This window comes from Rhinichthys klamathensis, unplaced genomic scaffold, assembly GCF_029890125.1.
Source record: "Rhinichthys klamathensis goyatoka isolate OS25496 unplaced genomic scaffold, OSU_Roscu_1.1 h1tg000032l_1, whole genome shotgun sequence".
Taxonomy (NCBI): domain Eukaryota; kingdom Metazoa; phylum Chordata; class Actinopteri; order Cypriniformes; family Leuciscidae; genus Rhinichthys; species Rhinichthys klamathensis.
In genome coordinates, this window is record NW_026606581.1 from 920,196 (window position 1) to 940,982 (window position 20,787).

Genomic DNA, 20,787 nt, shown 5'->3' on the forward strand with positions numbered 1-20,787 from the left:
CATGTAAATTGTAAAATAAACAAACACACTAGCTCATGTAAAATACAATAAAGCAGTTAATAATTTCAGAATACTTTTATAGATTTTAAAGAAGGAGACGAAGAACAAAAAAGACCACTACAAGTAAATACTAGTAGAAAATAAAGCTTCCCTTTGGTATTAGTCCTGATTAATAAACGTAAAGTGCAAAATAAAATAAAATACAATTATTTCTTTATTATAATGCCATAACATTATTATCACTTCTTGCGTAAAACAGTCAAAATCCCCTCATAAGAATACTTAATTTAGCTGTACTTACTAGGATACATTCAAGTAACTTGGTTTTAAACAATAGTTTAAACAAGATAACATTTGTAGTCCTGGAGGCAGCATCAGTTATAGAAGAATATTTTGTATATTAATACAATTGGAAGTTATAATGCTAATAACAAAAATTCTTATATTTAAAATTTTTATAACTTAAAAAAAAACACAATAAAAAAAAGATCATCACATGGAAACAAGTCAAAGTTGTTACATCATAACTACAAAAAAGGCCAGCTTGTTTTGTAAACATGATTAAATAATGTTTTCAGAACATTTTTAAATCAATGATATAATTCCATATGTTGGTATGGGTCTATACAACAACGTCTCATAACAATAAAGCATAACTCATTCACACTGACAGCAAAATGTTTAAAGAAAACAGCAGCAAGGCCGTATGTCTCTGTCATTGAATGTCCTGTTATTTATACATTTGTTGATCAATTGGAAATGCAACTTAACCAAAGGTCCCTGTCATTAAAAGCCTTTTTTTTTTGTTTCAGCTAAATTCCTACTCAGTCATCATTTCAGCTAGCTGAATCTCACTGAGAACCAGTGTGAATAGTTAATATTTCAGTGTCACAACCACATTAATACACTTTGCCCTTGTACTGTAGAACACATGGCTCAGCTCATCAAGTTAAAATCTATTGTCCAGTTAAAACTTAACGTACAATAGAGCAACAACACATTTTTCATGAAAGTGTAATACATTCTTTGCACTGAAATAGTTCGCCATAAGTCTCAAAGTGGTCGATGGTCGTAATTAAAAACTCCATTCGTGTTGTCAGATGTAATAGAATTAGCTCATTTGGTCCAATTCTCTAATTTTTGCCCTTAAGTGTCTTTTACGGATTTTGATCATCCACTTAATGCTGAGTTTGGCAAACTCTGCTGCTTTAAATAGAGCCATGAAGACACCACACAATATGGCTATAGTGTTCCACGGGTTTGCTGTGACTATCTGTTCAAAAACAAAAGGCACACTTAATTAGACTCTCTGTATAGCATTATACAGAGACAATTAGTTTAATATTTAATTATGTGTTCACTTACATCTTTCACTTGCTGTATAAATGGATCTCGCCATTGGAACACAACAAAGAAAAGCTCGTTGGCTTGCTCCTGTGGCGGCCTCTTGTCCATGTACTTCACCACACTGGACTGAAATAAATATGGATGATTATCAAGTAAGTGGCTGCAACAAAATACTCAGTATTATAGGTGGATCAAGTGTAATATATATAAAAGGACATATTATGCCCTTTTATGAAGTCTTGATTTTGTTTTTAGGTTTTACAAGAATAGGTTTTCATGCTTGAATGTTCAAAAAACATTATTTTTCACATATTTTACATTGTTGCAGCACCTCAATACCCAATCTGTCAGTGCATCTCAATCAGAAACGATTCCAATGATATAATTTCTCTGCGCAGTTATCGTTATAGCCGTGGTGTGAACTCTGCTATTCTTTAATATTGAGATTTTTTTTTTTAGAACTATATTTATTGTTATCCATGTAGTTATCATCCTTGGTGTGAACGGCCTTTACCTCCTTTTGGAGTGACTTTGTGCTTTGTAACTTTGCAACTTTTTTCATGCTCAAACTGCAACATTACACACTAAAGAATGTTGACCATGCAAAAAGCAAGGTCCTCTTTAAGAAATGGCTAAAAAGCCTAATTTGGTTGACCACTAATCTGAATATTTATATAAAAAACATGATCACTTGATTTTCCATGGTGGTTATGACCCTGATTGTTATACTAGCATGCTGAAGTTGACAAAGACTAAAAAAATAGCATAACAAATCTATTACCTCCTGTCTAAATTCAACTGATTCATTTCCTCTGCCTGACGTCTTGACCAAAGACATTTTGACCCATGTCCGAAATCCCCCAGAGAAGGTCCACATGGAGTAGTTCCTTTCACAGTCCATCATAAAAGCTGCTTTATCCGAGCTGATAAGAAAAATACTTTTTTATATAAACAGTCAAACAAATCTGATTCATGCTGAACATTTGTATATAGATCTACCTTTTATGCAAGTCACTGAATGTGGCAAAAAACATGTAACTGATAGCGCTGAAATCCTCCTCCGTTTCATTCCGACTGAACTGAAGGAATATAAGTTCTCGGTTCCTCACATCAGTCGGCCCTCTGACCACTATGGCTCGCTTCTGCGGCATAAAAGATTATTAATAGTAGCATTTCTTCAAAAATAGTTGACGAAGAAGCTCTAAAACATACTTGCGTCTGGTTTGAATATGGCCCATAGTAAATGACCTCCTCGGTTATACAGTTACTTTTCTCTAGTCTGCCCGATGCAACAAGAGGTGGAATGTTGTCATGATAGTGATGCATGCAACTTAATAACTGCGCCTTCCCAGGATACAAAGCCATTCCTGTTCGCAAAGGAATGATGAAAGATTCTGTAAATAGACATAATGAGAGATACCATAACATGACAGTGTATTATAGCTCACCTGGTGCAGTAAACTCCTCAACTTCTTTGTATGAAACAGACATCACTGGATGGTTGAGTTTCTCCATGAAGTCTGAAATAGTCTGGTAGGCCAAGAACACAGCCACTGTAGTGAGCAGCAGGTAAATGAGGACAAGGATGACTGTGAAAACATTCTTCAGGCAAGCTTTGTTGAAACCAATGGGCATTAGATTGCTGTCCACAGCATCCTCATCTGCAATATGAATTGCTTTATATTATTTTAAAGCAATGTCTTTAATAAAAGACACAATATAGAACTGTCCCAGAATTTAAATGTTCAATTTGTCTAAATAAATAAATAATGTATTGTCCAAGAAGAGAAATTTGTACAAATAAATAAATAAATAAAAATAACACAATTGCACCACTAGACCATATCACATTATAACTATAGCATACATAAATCAAATAAAAAAATATATAGATTCAGTCCTCTATGTCAGATTACCTGGTCAGTGAAAACGGGTTACTTTGTGGTTTACTATGTTTTTATTTCAGCAACTTAAATGTATCATACAATCAAACATTGTTAAATCAACTCCCTAAGTTAATTTAACTTATAAATCAATACATTATTTATATATTAAATATGTAAATAAATAAAATATATATTAATTTATAATAAATAAATGCAAAACACAAAAATACATACATAGGCCTACCTACAAGTCTAGTCAAGTCACCTTTATTTATATTGTGCTTTATACAATACAGATTGTTTCAAAACAACAGGAAAATGATTCAATGATGTAAACAGAGTTCATTTTGGCTGTCATTGATCAGCTGAAGTCAGTTCACTGTTTATTCAGTTCCGTTGTGAAGATCATTAATTATTAAATTAGTTAATTTAATCTATAAATTAACAGTTTTGCAGAAAATCGTGATGTTTTCTGAATACATAAAAGTGTACCACCACAATATAACTATAGGATTAATGGTAACAATTTACAATAAGCTTCATTAGTTAGCATTAGTTAATGTATTATGAACTAACCATGAGCAATACATTTGTTACTGTATTGTTAATCTTTGTTAACGTTACTTAATAAAAATATAGCTGTTCATTGTTAGTTCACAGTGCATCAACTAATGTTTACAAATACAACATTTGATTTGAATAATGTATGAGTAAATGTTGAAATTAATATAAACTAAGATTAATAAATGCTGTAGAAGTATTGTTCATTGTTAGTTCATGTTAACTAAGGTAGTTAACTAATGAACCGTATTGTAAAGTGTTACCGGATTAATACCTCAATCTAGATCTACACACATGAACAGAAAAACAATGACTTATCAGTGTCATATTTTAGGAACAAGTTCTGACCTGGTAAAGGGTCACAGCTAGCTTCATCATGCTCCACTTCAGAAACATCATTGTTTTCGTAAGACTCAAGTGGCCCAGCAGCAGCACAGTCCTCACCATTGAACTACAATGCAACAACAATAAGTGACATAAAAAAAATACAGACAAATACAGTTATTTACAGTTGCACATTTAATGTATATTTGACAGTATTTTGCGCCTCGTATCTCTCTAACGACCAGCGGTCAGCTGATATCACATGACTGCAGCTTCTGCTTTACTCGCTGTAAAGAAACTAGTGCTTTCATACGGATCGCGGTTACAACCCTATGAATGAGTCCTGCTGGATCAAAACCGCATTTCACACGCTAGTTAGTTTCATTACCTCCTGATAAGATCGAGATGTGTCTCTCCTCAGCATTGTGCTTCACCTTCGAATATTTGGGGCTTTTAAACTTTGCCATCAACTTGCAGGAGCAGGACCCAGACCTTCTCATCTCTTGTTACGGATAGTCTCGAGGAGCTCGCGTGAGGCTCAGCCGACGGCCAACAAACATGCCAAGCGTGACATCACAGCTGTTAGTTAGTTGGGGAGGGCTTGGATACTATCTTTGATCTTATTCTGAAAAGTTTACGCAAAGTCTTCCATAACACATAATAACACGATTTAGGTTCTGTTTCGTATTTTCTATCACACCACATGGTTTCCATAAATGTTTTCTCAGTAGCCTAATGAGAAGCCAGCACTTTCGTAAAGAAATTAAGTTATTTTCTCAACAGTACTGGGGGAGTTTTTTAAAAGGCAGAATAACATGTAGTGTTGTTTCGTGAACTCTTTTTAAAGCGAATAATTCGTTCGTTATCATTCACATTTAAGAGACGTTATTTTCGTTCGTTCCTTTTGAAGCGCGTGACGTGGTATCTCCGTGACTGACTGTCTGTGCTGTGCCTTGAAAGACTGACTATGGCAAGAGCCAATAGCATTCAAGGTGGGCTGTGACGGAACATTTCATTGGTTGGGTTTACTGAACGACTACGCCCCCGTCACTGAACGAGTCTCGGAACGGCAAGGGTCAATAGTATCTGTCTGCAGTCTGCAAGACTTCGAGTTACGCCCCTTCAAGTTACGCCCACTTTAGCAAGACTTCAAGTTACGCCCACTTTTAGTCACGCCCCTTCAAGTTATGCCTACTTCCAAATTACCGCGACAACAGTTCCATTTGCTCTCGCACGAGTTTAACATAAACGAGAACAGTTTCATATGCTCTCGCACGAGTTTAACATAAACGAGAACAGTTTCATATGCTCTCGCACGAGTTTAACATAAACGAGAAGTTTCATATGCTCTCGCACGAGTTTAACATAACAGAAACCTCTGAGATGATATCTTCAAAATTCTTATTTTGTTTTGTCTGTATACAGCAAAGCAAGTTGCAATCTGCATTAGCACCAATGTATTGATAATGTATTGCTAGAAACCATATTGCAATGTAATGTTTTTTTATATAAATATTTTTAAACATCTTTCCATGTCGTATGCCTGATGTGCTGACAATTCATTTTTGACACCACTAATGAACAGTTAAATGCACCGCTGTCAAACACATCTTATAATACTTTGAGACAAATTAACTACAAGCACAGTCATCACAAAAACTTTTATTGAAGGACAACAAGGGTTTATGCAAACACAACCTATAAGTTCTGAACTTCTGGAAAATCAGACCGTGCCTCCAGCCGCAAAAAAAAAAACAGTCCATGCTGCAGTATCCTGCAAAGTCATTTTCACAGTAGAACCCTTGTAGGTTTCCTCTTCGTCCACATCCCCAGTATCCTTCACAGTCTTTATACAGGTCATTGCATAGAATGCAACGGGAGACCAAAGGGAACTCTGTAGGTCCTTCTATGGTCCTCTGAAAAGGAGTTCCAGTTTACCACACCTGATGACAAAAGTAGTATGTGTAAAACTTGTTTGCATTTTTTTCTTTTTTTTAATACGAAATTTTCTGGTAGCAGTGTGTCTTCAGTATTCATTTTATTAGTGGTGTGCCTCCACAATTTTTTTTTTTAGCAATTAAAAGATACACTTATTGCCTAAAACAAAAAGCATTAGTCTAGTGTAGATTATATTATGATGATTAAAATAATTTTAGCACTAGAACCTTGACTTGAATCACAACTTAGGCCCAGACATAGATAAATGGACAAATGTAGAATCGTCATTTAAAAGCACCACAGCTGCACAAAAATCACAAAGGAAACTGGTATACTGGTATAGAAAAGATTAAATTAGACAACATCTATGTACAACATGCATTTACATTTTAATAATGGCAAGTGACCACTCCAGGGGCCATCTAATGTGTTGTGTTGCTGGCATCTGTGGGACAAAGATTGAGTAGCTCAAAGTTCCAAATGCTTTTCTTTGCCCTTGCTGCGATGTAAAAAGCGGCGAGCCTGCATGTCCTAGTTGAGTGCATGATGCTGTGAGTGGGAGACTTTCACCTATAGCTCAGAGGGGCTTTACCTCTAAAAAATATGGAGGAGGGCAGAAGGAAAGAGACATAACTTACTGTCTAGCCAGCAGAAGTGTGCTTCCTTCAGAAAGGATTCCTCTCTCACTATCCTCCAGAACCGAGTGCATGTGAGAGCAAGGGTGCAAATTGCAGGATCACCATCTTGTAACATGCCTTCACGTGCTATCAGAAATGAGATATTTACAACTTCTGAAATCGTAATTACGAGCTCATTAAACTCAAGTTCGAAATGGGAGGGTGTTCATGCAACGTTAAAACATGTTTTAACAAGGAACTCATTACGACAAGGCAACAATAACTTAGACCGTAAAAAACTATTGCTTACTTAACTTTAAACGAGGACCGATAAGTTTTAATAGATTATCAACTCTAGAAACAATACCAAAATGTGTATGAAAATGACTGACACATTTCATTTTAAACGGTTATCTGTGGAAAATATTCTTACCGTTGTCTCTAAACGAATTGCCATCTTGCCACTGATCTATCAGTGCATCTTGCCAACAACATCTCGTTCTGACATATCGCGTGGTTCGGTGTGATTTGGACAACTTCAAGTTACGCCCAACTTCAAGTTACGCCCGACTTCAAGTTACGCCCCTCTCTTGCAGTCCGCAGACAGACCCATCTCGCAAGGGTGCTGCCAGAGAATGTCTAATATGGTGCTGCTAACCCTACTGGACGACAGGGGGCATGTACACTGTAGTTCAGGTTTGTCATCATGTGAGTCAGTCAGCCTCGTTATATGAGGTTTGTTATGTTTATAAAAAATAAATGATGACCATAAAAATGTAAGTTATGGAAGAACGTTAGGCTACTAAACACTTAATTTATTTGGAAGCTTATGATGGTTGGACAGGACACTATTCTCTAGTAGATTTGTAGGCACGCAAATTTCAGTATATAGTTTGTTTTTCAAGTTTCAGGTTTGTTTTTATTTATATAGCACATTTTAAAACAGCAAACATGGCTGACCAAAGTTCTGAACAAAACACAAGATAAAGAGACGAGGCCAAACAAACCACACATTCATGACAGAAGCTCACAATGCATTAAAAGCTAAAGATAAAAAAGTAGTGTAAAATTTGGTATATAAATTAGGCCTATATGAGACTAGCGCTGAATTCGGAACCGCATACTAGTATACTGCTTATACTACTTTGTTGTTTACCATATCTATCTATGGCAGAAATAGTAAGAGTAGTATGCGGTTCCGAATGCATATAGGGCTGTGTAACAATTCAAAGGCTGCATGCTTTGAAGGCCTCGAAGGTTGGATTGAGCATTGTTAAATGGGACGGTCTAGCCTACGGAGGATTGTTCTTGTCACCTAGAAACTCTGACAGGTGCCGTTGAAGAGCGTTGTTCTGGACATTTTTTTAAAGTTATATTAAACTGTCTAAAAAGAAAACAGGGTTTACAAACTGTCTAAATATGTTCACCATGGTCCATTTCTGTATATAATAAAGAGTACAAAGTGTATAATGAAGTATACACTTATAAAGATGTATAATCGATCTTAAGTAAGATATGTCAACGTTTGAACCGCTTTAAAGTTTTTTTTTCTTTTCATTTGTATCATTAGATATTTGAGTCAGTTGAAACCCAATAATTAGGTTTAAAAGTGTAATTCGGCAATTTCTCTCCAAAAAAATCCTGTCGTCACTGGCGCACAATGATTTCTGGGGTAGGCAAGGCCGCGAAGGATATATCTGTTCTGTTGTATCCTTCATTTCACAAGACACGTATAGGACGCATTTGGAGGCCGCATTTGAAGGAGCCTTCGAATTGGGATAGCCTTCGTCGTGCCGCAGTGATGCAATCGGCTTTCGAATCTGCCCTTCAAAGGATGCAGCCTCTGAATTGTGACGCAGCTATAAGTCCATTTTTTAATGCCCTTCCCTCTAACTTCCCTCCGTCTCGTTCACTTAAATGTGCGACATAGTGTATGCTGCACGAGTGCCCAGTACTGGCAGAACCCTTGCAATGTCAGAACACCCCCTTGATCACGGGAATCCGCAATGGAGATGATTTATTATTTACAGTTTTTTCTCTTATGGATTTGTTTTACACACCATTCCAATGGGCTGTATGCATGCATGGGCTGTTGGAGAATATGTAAAAAAAATTACACAAACTAAAATGATAACAATACAGTTGTATTGTGGTCTATGGATCTGTCTTAAGTGTACATATTGGCTGCATCCGAAATCGCATACTTTCTTCAGTAGGTACTTTTTTTGAATAAGTAATTATTTCATGGCCGCTAAAAAAGTACTTTAATATCCCCCATGTTGTCTTCTCTGTCTATATTTATTCCAACAAAACTATAAAATCCTTCAAAAATAATTTTTCTCTCTATCAAACTTTTATTTGTAATTGCACAAGTATTGACAGTAGAAAATGTTGATTTGTAAAGATCTATCTAAAGCGTAGATTTGTAAAGATCTATTAAAATGTAACAAAAGTTTGTGCTTCAGAATTGTGAAGCTTTGGGCTTTTTAAATATGGGCTTTATAAAATAAGATACAATATTGTTATAAATGTAGAGATTTATTAAATCTGTGCATTTTTATGGATAATAACCATGACATTCTGAGAATTCCCTCGTTTAAAATATTGAGGAACTTGGCTGTAAACAATAAGCCAAGTTCCAAAGAGGAGTTTCATTGGTGCGCGTCACTTCCGGTCCATCTCACGTGAATGGAGAAACAGAAACTCGCGGCAAGTGGAAGTTTAGAAAGTTCCCAAGCAGAAGTTGTTGTTTTTAGAATTTTCATGAAGTGCAAAATCACACAGGTCCACTATATCCGGACCCCAAACAGCGATACGTTAAAATATTAAACCATTTTGTCCTAAAGCACCAATTAGATACTGTTCCGAAACAAATGGAGCATTTCCACCTCCGATTGTGAAAGCTGATCTGAGATCAGCATCTGAAAGAGTGAATGGAAACACAGAGAGACACTCCCGTGACAACAAGGAAACTGTAGCCGCAGACTCGGTTCTTACAAACGTCAACACGGACAGTCCACAATGTTTTATGTCCGTAGTGTTGTATTATACACGTTACTGTGTATTTGTTCCACAAATGATGATAGCAAAATAAAAAACGCATCGAAACCGGTGCGTTTGTTCACCGAGGAGGAGTTGCAAAGATACGATGGGAGCGAGGTATGTTCCGTCACAAAAACACGGCGCTAGTTTTATACGCTATTTCGAAACTATGTTCTTTTGATTTATTATTAAATGCAAATTGTATTTATTGACGAGTTTTATAAATTTATTGACGAGTTAACGTGCCGCGCCCCCTTTACAGGAGGGACAACCAATTTACATGGCCATTAAAGGAGTAGTGTTTGACGTCACAACTGGAAAAGGTCAGATGTGGAATACAACTTCACCTTCTTCAATCTTTTGTGTGCTGGTGGAAGTTTCAAACTAATAGACACTCATTAGAGGAAGTAGATCTATCAGTTTAGATCATTGCTTTGTTCCCTATTTTGATTTTATGTGTGTCCTCACTTATCTGGTGAAATATTATGACAACTGACTAGTGAGGGCACCCTCCTTACTAGTTAAAAAGGCTTGTAAATCGGCCAAAACATGTTTTTAATTTAAATATAGTGCTTTGCACGTTTCTGTTAGGGTTGTGTTTAGGGGTAGGACTTGGGTTAAGAAAATATCCTTAATGTGATTTAAAATCAGTAGAAGTCTATACAATGTCCTCACTCACTAATACAGTATAGTGAAACAAACGTGTGTGTGTGTGTGTGTGTTAGAATTAAGCAGTGTAACCACAGGCCTATTTGCATTTTACTGGATCAAGTTTCCAACAGTCCTGGGAAAATACAGGAATTTCCAGGGTTGGAAAAACAATAAAGCTATGCGATTTAAGGCCCCGATATACTCACGGTGAAGTTATTTTTCGTTCTTCGCTTGTGGAAAAAAGATGTTCGAAATACGCAGTGATACACTATCTAACATCCAACACCGCCCACAATGCTGAGAGCGAATTTAGATGAATATGTAAATATGTGCTGTGTGCTTTTCTCTCACAAAATTGAGAAAACAGCAAGCATTTTAATAAAGCATAAGAAAACCATATGATCATAGCAACGTGGATATGTTTGCACGAGCTCTGCAAATCGGCACTCAAGTAAAGTCACGTCACGTTTATTTATATATCTTTTTATATAATAGATTGCTTAAAATCAAGCACCGTATTAAACATGGAAAACAGTACCAGTGTCTCATTTAATCAGAAGTACAACTTCATTTTCTGCTATAAAGCAGCTCTCTAGTCTAGTGTGTTCATGGTTTCACTCGCGGACGTCTGACCTCGACCGACTGAACAGGAGAAATGAAATGAAGATTTCCACATGATCACACGGAGCCTTCCTAGGCACACCTGCCTATTACGTAATCGCCACGGAACAATGGAAGTACAATGGTCTTTACCAGCCGTAGGAAACTTTTCGAACTCCCAAAACGAACTTCGTTACGGCCTGATTTTGTTCGAAATGATGTCACATCAGTTCGTTCTTCGATTTCGCTTGAAGTATATCAGGGCCTTTAGCAAAGTTCCAGGATTCATGAGAATTTCTATAGTGTATTTAAAGTCACCATGAAACCAAAACTGACAATTCTTAGTTTTTATTCGTGCACATCATTTTTTTTTTAATTCACGTGACCTCGTAATCTTTAATCAAAATAACTTTTCTTCTCTGATGGTGTGCTTACTGGCACGAGGGCGGGACAACCTGTCAATCACATGAGATCACAGCAATAGCAAACCACAACAATCCAACGATCCAATCAATTCTCGATGGACAAAATCAAGCCCCGCCCTACATTTTTTCTTGTCCGAGAAGCCGTTTCACTCAGATATACGTTGCAATAGGAGTAGCTAAAAAAGTAATGGGAATTCCTCGGGTCAGAAAGTGTGGAAACCTTGTTTTGTCTCTTTCATTTCCAGAATTTTACGGAAAGGGAGCATCTTATAATGCCCTTGTGGGCAAAGACTCAACCAGAGCTGTGGCCAAAATGTCCCTCGACCCCGCAGATCTCACACATGACACTGTAAGTTGGGGATTTTATAAAGATCACAACTATGCTACAGAAAAAAAAGTTACAGCTTCTTCATATAAACTGTTGTTAGATTGAATATTGGATTCCACTTTTTTAGACGGGCCTCACTGAGAATCAACTTCAATCCCTCGAGCAGATATTTAAAGGCACATACAAAGCAAAGTACCCTATCATCGGATACACCAGCAGGCGCGTTCTCAATGAGGACGGCAGCCCCAATGAAGACTTCAAACCTGAAGACCAACTTAATTTCAACATTAAAGATGAATTTTGATGCTGAGACAGCCTTTAAAGATAATTGTCTTGTAATAAAGATATCCAACAATCCAATCAAAAGTCTGAATAATAGTTGTTTGTGACATCTGGCAGTAGTGGGCATGTGTAAATTTGAGGTTGTCTGGTGGTCTTTCAGCCTACAACCTAGAAAATATTATGATGCATTATATCCCACGTGGGTTTTTCCCTGGTGGGCTGCTTTGAAGGTCATTCAAATGAGGCCACCTACAGGTGTGATTAAAATATATATATACGGTAGGTACGTCATTTGGCCTTTTTAAATGTATCAAACGATGCTAGAAAATGATTTTTAATGTTTGTGCTGTTTAAAAAGTATTGATTATTGTAAGCCTGCAATAAATCACTTGGTTTCTCACTGTACACGAGGGGAAAGTTTGGTGATTCACACATGTAGAAATTGAAATTGCTTTTGTGGTGAGGGGTTTCGTTTTACAAATTAAGAAGTTAAGCGTTAATGTTATCATTCCACAACATCATTTTTACTCAAACGCCATCTCAGTCATAATTATAGTGTTTGTGTCTAATCTATATAAAATGCCCTTGATGACCAGAAATGTTTCACATTAATCTGAGAGAGAGTTGTTTGTTAATTCGGCTTGTTGTCCTGTCATATTAGTGTCATCTGGGATATTTTAAGTCTGAATGGAATGTAATAAACAAGTTGTTTAGAAACTCACAGACTGTTGTCATCTGGTCTCAAAAGAGTGTGATGTCAGGCTATTGGAACATGGCTGTTCAACATGTAGAAGAGACCGGGGCTAGTTGTCACAAGAGCTAAAACTCAGTAAGGATCTGAAAAAAAAGGTCTAGTTGTACAAAAAAATTGTTCGGCATATTTATTCTACCATTTAAATGTTTGAGGTCAGTAATGTTTAATGTTTTTGAAAGAAGTGTCTTATACTCACCAAGGCTTCATTTATTTGCTCAAAAATACAGTAAAAACAGCAATTTTGTGGAATATTATTACTATTTAAAGCAGCCAGTCTTCAGTGTCACATGATCCTTCATTAATCGTTTTAATATACTGATTTGCAAGAAACATTTCTGATTATCATCAATGTGCTTCTGATATTTTTGTGTTAACAATGCAGGGTTCTTTTTTCAACAAATTTAAAAGAACATGTATTTGAAATATAAATCTTATGTAACATAAATGTCTTCCACCTTTGATTGATTGAATGTAACCTTGCTTGATCCCAAACTTTTATATTATATTATATATTTTTAAACCAAAATTATATGATTCTTATTTGTTCTACTGTTTGATTTCCACTGGGAAAAAATATATATTTAATGGCACATTCCCTGCATTGGGGCATATAAAATGCCCTGGTAAATAAAAATGGACATTTTCAGTTTTTTTAAATAACCAAGGCTGTAAGGTAAGTGCCTTAAAATCAAACTGAAATCTGCTGCCCAGTTCTCCCCAGTTCTCGAAAGAACTAACTGTTCAAACTTGAGATTTTAAGAAGACTCGCTTCTTAAAGTTTTAAACTCCCCTGCATGTTTAACTTTCAAAAACATCAAAAGGCTCCTGATGAGAAGGCAATGACCTGATTTCCAGGGAGACTGTAAGCAGTAGGAGGGTATATGCAGAAAGGCATTTGGTCAAATGCAGCTCTTTTATTTTCATGATGAATTTACCCATTATACATCTTACTTTAAAACATGGGGGCTGGCCGGTTTCATGAGCGACAGTGAGTCAGTTAGCAAAACACTGTCAGATTCGGAGTCTCAAAATGATGTTTTTTGTTTCTTTTAAAAAGTCCCGGGGTATCATTAGCATTTACAGCACAATAATGAATCATTGTAAAAGTGCCTTTACTGTAAACACTAGCCAGGCTTAATTAGTATCCTATTTACCAGAAAACCCTCAGAAACTGAAATTGATTTCAAGAAATAATACAAAATGACTAAATGCCAAGCAACTGCCATGCATTTTTATCTTTATAAGATATAGTATGCAATGATATGTTACACAATAATGATTGATGTCTTAAGATATTAAACTCCAATTGGACACCCCCATATAGTATATATTCGACCTCACACGAGTGACGTATGTCACACTTTCCACCCTCGGTCACAACAACTTGCCTTTTGTAGCTAAAGAGGTGTTGATGGTGGGAGCCCGTGATGCTGCTTCCTGTCTCCATTGCACATCAGAATTTCCCCTTTGCCCGCCCACTTGTATTTTGTGTGGTGCAGTGGGCTGTTTCACTTCAGTCTGTCTGAGTCTCTTGGTACAGTCTGTTCTGCTCCGGAGTCAATGTAGCTTGTTGCTTTCTCCAGCCACCCACAACATTTGACATCTGCTTGAATTTTTTATAGTGGTGAGTAACATTTATTTACAAATACTGTTTTTATTGTACCGGTAGTGTGTTATTACCCTGGTTTGGGAGCTGTTAGCTAATTCAATTAAACATAATTATGCATACATTCTACTGTGATTAATATTACCACTTGATATTTTGCTAATCATTTTGTTATGTGTAGAAGTCTGAAACTGAGTCTATTTAATTTGATTATTTTACTAAATGCATTATTTGGATCATGGACTTTGGGTGTTGATTTGCCAAGTTTGATTCTATGATCCGCTCTGTATTAAGTTGCTGTAATAAATGAAACTGCAAGTTCTATAATCACTAATCAAACCATTTTCACTGATCAGGTAATCTGACGAGGACTGATCTATTGGTCATCACAACCCAGCAAACCCATGAAGGTGCTGAGTGGTCACGACGTGGTAAGTTATCACCTTCACGCATAGTTTCACTCACCTATTGTCCCTTAATGTCATCATGGAAACTGATTAGTACGTATTTGAATTGACCTGCTTCCACAAATCTCAATGAAAGGATAAACACATCTTTTGTTCTTTCTGTTTCAGTCTAAATCGTTGACTCAAAACAGCATGGACCTATTCATCATGCCAGCCACAGATGTAAGTACTGTATATTGATCCCAAGATCTTACGCATACAGCACTTCTTATCACCTTCTGATTGATAGATTAGGGCAATTAAGGATTCTTTAAAGGCTGAGCATTGAGAACAAAGCCTAAAATGGGATATTACAAAGTCCTGACCTGTTACAGCTCAATATATTTGACCAACAAAGCTTGCTTATTTAAGCTCTTGTTGCACCAACCTAAAATTCCCCAATTACCATTTTTAGTTCTTCCTCTTAGATATGCCTCTGTAGTTCATTGCTTCATCTGATGGATTGCTTTCTATTTCTATTAGGTTCCACTGAATACAGGCATCTCCCTTAGTCAGCAGACTAATGCAAATCTGACCAGGATCTCCCCCACTGGTAAGCTTACAGTCTCACTTCTGTTCTTTTAAATGTCATTGCTCTTGTTGTCTTGGACTTTTTGATGTCGAAAAGAAAAACAACAACAACAACAACAACAACCTTTCAAAACCAGAGTTAATGCAGTTTACTGTAAATTAGAATATCAGACTACTGTATGCTAGTGGAATAGTGGGTTTTTACAGTTTCTTTATTGATATTCAACAGGAAACATAAACATCAATCAAAGGCGTTGGAGGAGCATGTTTCGACGAGTACAGAAAAGGAACATGGAATCCCATGATGCAAGTGTACATCCCGAAAACAAACTGTTTGGGCGAGCCTTGTCGGATATCTGTCAAAAAGATGGCTGTCCTCCCAAACCAATTATGGTGAGAATTGTCTGAATGATCAATAGAACTTCACTGCAAAACCATAAACAAATATAGTATTTTATGTATGTGGTTTTAGTCTTTCAAATGTCTCAATTTACCTCAATTTGCTTCACAGGATATCCTTACATTGCTACTGAGAAAGGGTCCAGACACCGAGGGGGTGTTCAGGAAGGCAGGGAACGCCAGACTGCTGAGAGAGTTCAAGAAGCAGCTCAACGATGGGATAGAAGTGGATCTGACAGACCAGTCAGTGTTTTTGCTTGCTGATCTTATCAAGGTATGGGACGAACTTGAGCAACATGATTTGATTTGAGTGATTGACAGTAATGAAGTCTAAAAGATGCATATTTGGTCATTAATTCCCTGGGTTTTGTGTATTCCGATTTGCAGGATTTTCTTAGACAACTGCCTGGCAGTTTGCTAATGGTGGACAAGGCCAAATCCTGGATGACTGCAATGGAAAAGGAAGATGAAGTTCAGAAGTGTGCTGAAATCAAAATGTAAGTTATCTAATGACACAGTTGGGTTGAATAAAGTGTAAATGAACTGTATTTGTGACCAGGTTTTCTTTATTTTGTCTTTAGGGTGATCAACACGCTTCCTGAGCCAAATATTCAGCTCTTGAAGCACTTGATTGTTCTGCTTTACCTCATAAGTGAGAAGGCAGAATCAAACAAGATGGTTCCCCTCAATCTAGCTACATGTGTTTCCCCCAACTTGCTTCAAACGGACAACGACGTGAAAAAGATGGAAGAGGTGAGTGTATAGTGATTTCTGAAAGTCTTAACCTTACTAAGTTCTCACACAATGTGGCCAGGAGCCAGGTAATAGCAGACTGAGTAATACTGAAACTCACCAGAGGAAGAAGTGATCAACCTAGTTTCATATCCAAACTTATTTTTACCTAATTTCATTTTTTTGCTGTCGAAGTGGCCTTTGTTTAATCCTCATGTCACTCTTTGTATTTGCAGGTGACAAATCTGACAGAGTTTCTCATTAAAAACTGCGACCAAATATTTGGTGAGGATGTGCTGATGCTCTTTGGAGACTCTGATGAAGAGGAACTCAGCGATAACCAAGGTAGCTTCTTTAACATTTTGTCTTTTTGAATGCCTATGCAGTAGATTTTATATCAATGGGCATGAAGTATCAACTGTCTCAGATGTTTCTCTGAATATTACTTAGGAGAATTTGATCTTGAATGATATCTTGGGAAATATGAGAACAGTGTGAAACATTATCTCTTCTGAAACCCTTGAAGAGAGGATGCGGGAGACTTTAGCTAAAGAGATATCATTTTAAATTGTTCTTATCTATGGGTTCATAAAGTGCTCTTTGCCATTTTGCCAGTCATTGTGCAATCAGTAGTTGTTCATCCTTTGACCAATGAGAATTTAAGAGAGGCGGTCCAGTTATACCTTCAGAAATCGAATTGGCCGTCCAATTCCAACTTGAATTTTATCTCCACACCCTCAAAACATCTTACCAATTATCTGTCTCCCGTGTGTAGGCAACCTTTACATAGTTAGAAAAGCCAATGTAGACAAAATACTTATGATCTTATAAGACTTAATTTTCTGATAATTAATAAGTATCTATCCTTGATTTCTCCTTCAGACTCGTATTCTTCACACCATCACGACTCTGCGTATGACAGTAATGACCCTGATGCAGATGGCTACAAGGGAAGTTTTTCTGACATGGACTCTATCAAATCCGGCGTTGAAGAGAATGCCCAGACACATTCCAGCACAGAGGAACCTTGGACTACAAAATTGTTGACTCGCAGACGCTCTGAACCAGCAATCGTCTTGAGCAAGGAAGTTCGGCACCTTGTCCTATCTAGGAGCCAGACAGAAATGGACTTTCATGACAAACAATTAACAAAACAGATCTCCGATGACTGTATTGTGTTTAGAGCAGGGAACAGCTTGGGGAAAAGCGGTTGTTTGGCACCTAAAACTGGGGCCAGGGCAACCTCTAAAGGCTCCTCGTATTGTTCTTCAAGTTCACTTGAGAGTTGTTTCTCCAGCGCTTCAGAGAGCTCAATCCATAATAGCTCTCCTATCATGCCTTCATGCAATCAGAGAAAGACCCTTCTACGCAAACATTCGTATCCCACCCGCCAGTCGGCACCTGCACCGAATCGTTCAGAGACCCCAAAAAGACGCTCGCAATCAATGAAGAGCGCACACATAAGAAGCAGGACTGTCTTCGGGCGAAGTGGGTCCACCAAACGGGCCATCGAGAGAGCTCTACGCCATAGCCAGACCCTACCTGAGGTGCTGAATCCTCAACCGGAGCCGAGACGCTTGTCTAGCGAGGAAGTTTTCCATCAGGTGGACAGCAGGATACCAAGCGATCCTCCGAGTTATCAGCAAGCACTTGAGCACAATTCCCATGTAACTCTCTCGAGCTGCAAATCGCTGACCGTTCAGGACGCCAGATATCTGTCGAAGAAAACATGCAGCTGCTCCAGATCCTCAAGCGAAGAAACATTGGATTCACCTTCTGGGAATGAACATTTTGATATCCACAATAGAGACAATGAAGAGACATGTTGTGATAGTATGAGTGGATCATCCTCGGAGTTGAGACAGAGGACCACATCTGAATCTGTGTATGAAACATCACTGCCAGAGTGGTGCAATCCAGAACACCTCAGAGAGACATATGTCTGATGAACTGTTCAGTTCTTTTTGATATATTTTGTATATTGTTGCTACTTTTTGGTGGTGTCGTAATATCTTTTGCTTATGACCTCATAATGAGGCACAATTCAGAAGTGCAATAAAGTACAAATCAGGCATAGATTTGCCTATTCTTCATTTTAGTCTGGTCTTTTGTGACAATGTTTTTATACCCACAGTATTTTGATTTTCCAGCTCCCCAAAATTGTGAAAAAAGTTACTGAAAGGCACTTTGAGGAATTTTCACTACACAGGTTCATAAATTTTTGTGCAATGTTTGCAGAACTAATGTACTGTATATGCTTAAAAGCAATGCAAACCATTTGTATGTCTTCTCATGAAATAAAGACATGAAATAAAACTAGTCATGTTTCCATTTATGAAAAATTAAATTAAATAATTGAATAGTTTTTGTTTTTATTTCAAACAATGAATCAAATCAGCTTGGTCTGTAAATTATTGTTAACTAAAGCTAAAACTAACCCTTTCTTGAAATAAAATAAACAGTAACTAAAATAAAATAAAATATAAAAAACTAACAAACTTATTTTATTCACTTATTCAGCTAGTTGCCAAGGCAACATTTCTTATTTTCATTTAGTTTAAGTTAAAGTACTTAAATAACTCAAACTAAATGAAAGTACAACTAAAAACTAAAACATAACAAAAACTACATAGACATATGTTTTTAAAAAAAACTAATAAAAATGACAAACACTGAAAAAAATTACTAAACTACAATGGCCCCTAAAAAAACATTTGGACCTTAAAATGTATAAATGTCATTGCATTACTCAGGCTATGACCTATCTAGAGGTATAATCTTGATAGTCATTAAAAAGAATGAATTTAAATGAAATATGATGAAGCAATCTTTTAGTTAAAGCAGTCATTTTAGCCTTCAGTTCTGCTCCTCTGCATGCAGTGCGCGTGTTAATGTGGTTCGGGATGCCGGTTTATAACGCACCAATGGGTTATGACCCACATTTAAAAACCAATAAATTAGATAACAAAATGTCAAACCAAGTGGCAAACAAATAACCCTACATTCTTAAAAAAATGGTTCCAAAAGGGGTTTTTCACAGGTGTTCTCAACCCTGGCCCTTGAGATCCACTTTCCTGCAGAGTTTATCTCCAACCTTGATCAAACTCAAAATTTCTATACTCTTAAAGACCTTGGGTGCGTCTCAATCAGCTCGCTAGCTTCCCTTGGTCGTGAATCAGTATATCGTGTAGCCTACATGAATTCAGGCACTGGTAAGGACAGTAAGGACCCTGCTCACTACACACTGGGACACTGATGACTCTATTTCCGGTGACAGGACAACGTCTTCATTGTACAACATCACTACTGGTGTTTATGAACAACAGCAGAACTGATATTTTTTATCTTATTTAAAGTAGACTCTAGTTCACGCTTTCATCACTTCAAGGCTTGACTACTGTAATTCTCTTTTCTATGGTTTACCCAATACATTAATAAATAAGATACAATATGTTCAGAACTCTGCAGGGGTCCTCACATATACAAAGAAATCTTCCCACATTACTCCTATCCTATGCAGACTTTATTGGCTACCCGTTCGCTTTTGTATTCAATACAAGATAGGCTCCTCCTTATCACATTCATCTTTTTGCTTCTTGTTTCTCTGATCCCTGACTTTATGATCTGATTCTTGTCATGTTTATCTTTTCAGTTTAATTATGTTACCTATTCAGTTAATCTGTATTGTTTCTTTGTCTACTGTCATGTTTATTTGTGTCATATTGTAAAGCGATATTGAGTTTGTAGAAAGGCGCTATATAAAATAAACGTATTACCGGTAATTATTATTATTATGGCTTGTTACATTTCAGCCATCAATATATTATAAATGTTGGCTATATATGTTCATTACCTGTCTAGCGATGTATGTTTATGCTGAAATAATAATAAAATAATGGTTTGATTTTGAAAAAAATATCTATCATGTGTCGTGATGTGTATTGAGTTGGTTTGCAAGATGTTTCACACTTCAGAATTTCTGTGAAGTGAACAGCATCGATGCTCCAGGGTTTCAAGGTACATTGTTGGACTTTTTAGGAAGTGAACGTTTCAGTGCACTGGAAGTATTTTGCGATTGAGACAGCCCTTAAAATGGCCGACTCCCTGATCAGTGCCCTGACTGCTGAACTAGGGAGCTGATTGAGACGCACCCCTTGATTAGCTTGTTCATGTGTGTTTGATTAGGGTTGGAGCTGAACTCTGTTGGAAAGTGGATTTCGAGGGCCAGAGTTGAGAACACCTGCCTTAGAAGAACCATTTTTGGTCCCCAAAAGAATTAACCGCAGTGAACAGTTCTTAAAATAACTATTATTTTCTT

General features: G+C 37.0%; 3 protein-coding genes across 3 annotated transcripts; 2 read left to right on the plus strand and 1 right to left on the minus strand.

Annotated features, from left to right (window-relative positions):
• Window positions 1-474: 474 nt before the first annotated feature.
• On the minus strand, window positions 475-4,217 carry pacc1 (proton activated chloride channel 1). Its single transcript, XM_056245512.1, has 7 exons — window positions 4,143-4,217; window positions 2,796-3,008; window positions 2,560-2,714; window positions 2,347-2,489; window positions 2,129-2,270; window positions 1,366-1,473; window positions 475-1,273 (listed from the first exon to the last, which is right to left on the minus strand). The coding sequence occupies exons 2-7, from the start codon at window positions 2,980-2,982 to the stop codon at window positions 1,112-1,114; spliced, it is 897 nt and encodes a 298-aa protein (XP_056101487.1). The 5' UTR covers window positions 2,983-3,008; window positions 4,143-4,217; the 3' UTR covers window positions 475-1,111.
• Window positions 4,218-9,422: 5,205 nt separating this feature from the next.
• nenf (neudesin neurotrophic factor) lies at window positions 9,423-12,722 on the plus strand. Its single transcript, XM_056245513.1, has 4 exons — window positions 9,423-9,832; window positions 9,978-10,038; window positions 11,637-11,740; window positions 11,847-12,722. The coding sequence occupies exons 1-4, from the start codon at window positions 9,695-9,697 to the stop codon at window positions 12,021-12,023; spliced, it is 480 nt and encodes a 159-aa protein (XP_056101488.1). The 5' UTR covers window positions 9,423-9,694; the 3' UTR covers window positions 12,024-12,722.
• A 1,283-nt stretch (window positions 12,723-14,005) lies between these two features.
• On the plus strand, window positions 14,006-18,565 carry tagapa (T cell activation RhoGTPase activating protein a). Its single transcript, XM_056245514.1, has 10 exons — window positions 14,006-14,379; window positions 14,718-14,792; window positions 14,937-14,990; window positions 15,291-15,360; window positions 15,568-15,731; window positions 15,850-16,011; window positions 16,125-16,234; window positions 16,319-16,490; window positions 16,706-16,814; window positions 17,352-18,565. Exons 2-10 carry the CDS (start codon window positions 14,766-14,768, stop codon window positions 18,413-18,415), a joined length of 1,932 nt encoding a protein of 643 aa, XP_056101489.1. The 5' UTR covers window positions 14,006-14,379; window positions 14,718-14,765; the 3' UTR covers window positions 18,416-18,565.
• The last annotated feature ends 2,222 nt before the right edge of the window (window positions 18,566-20,787 follow it).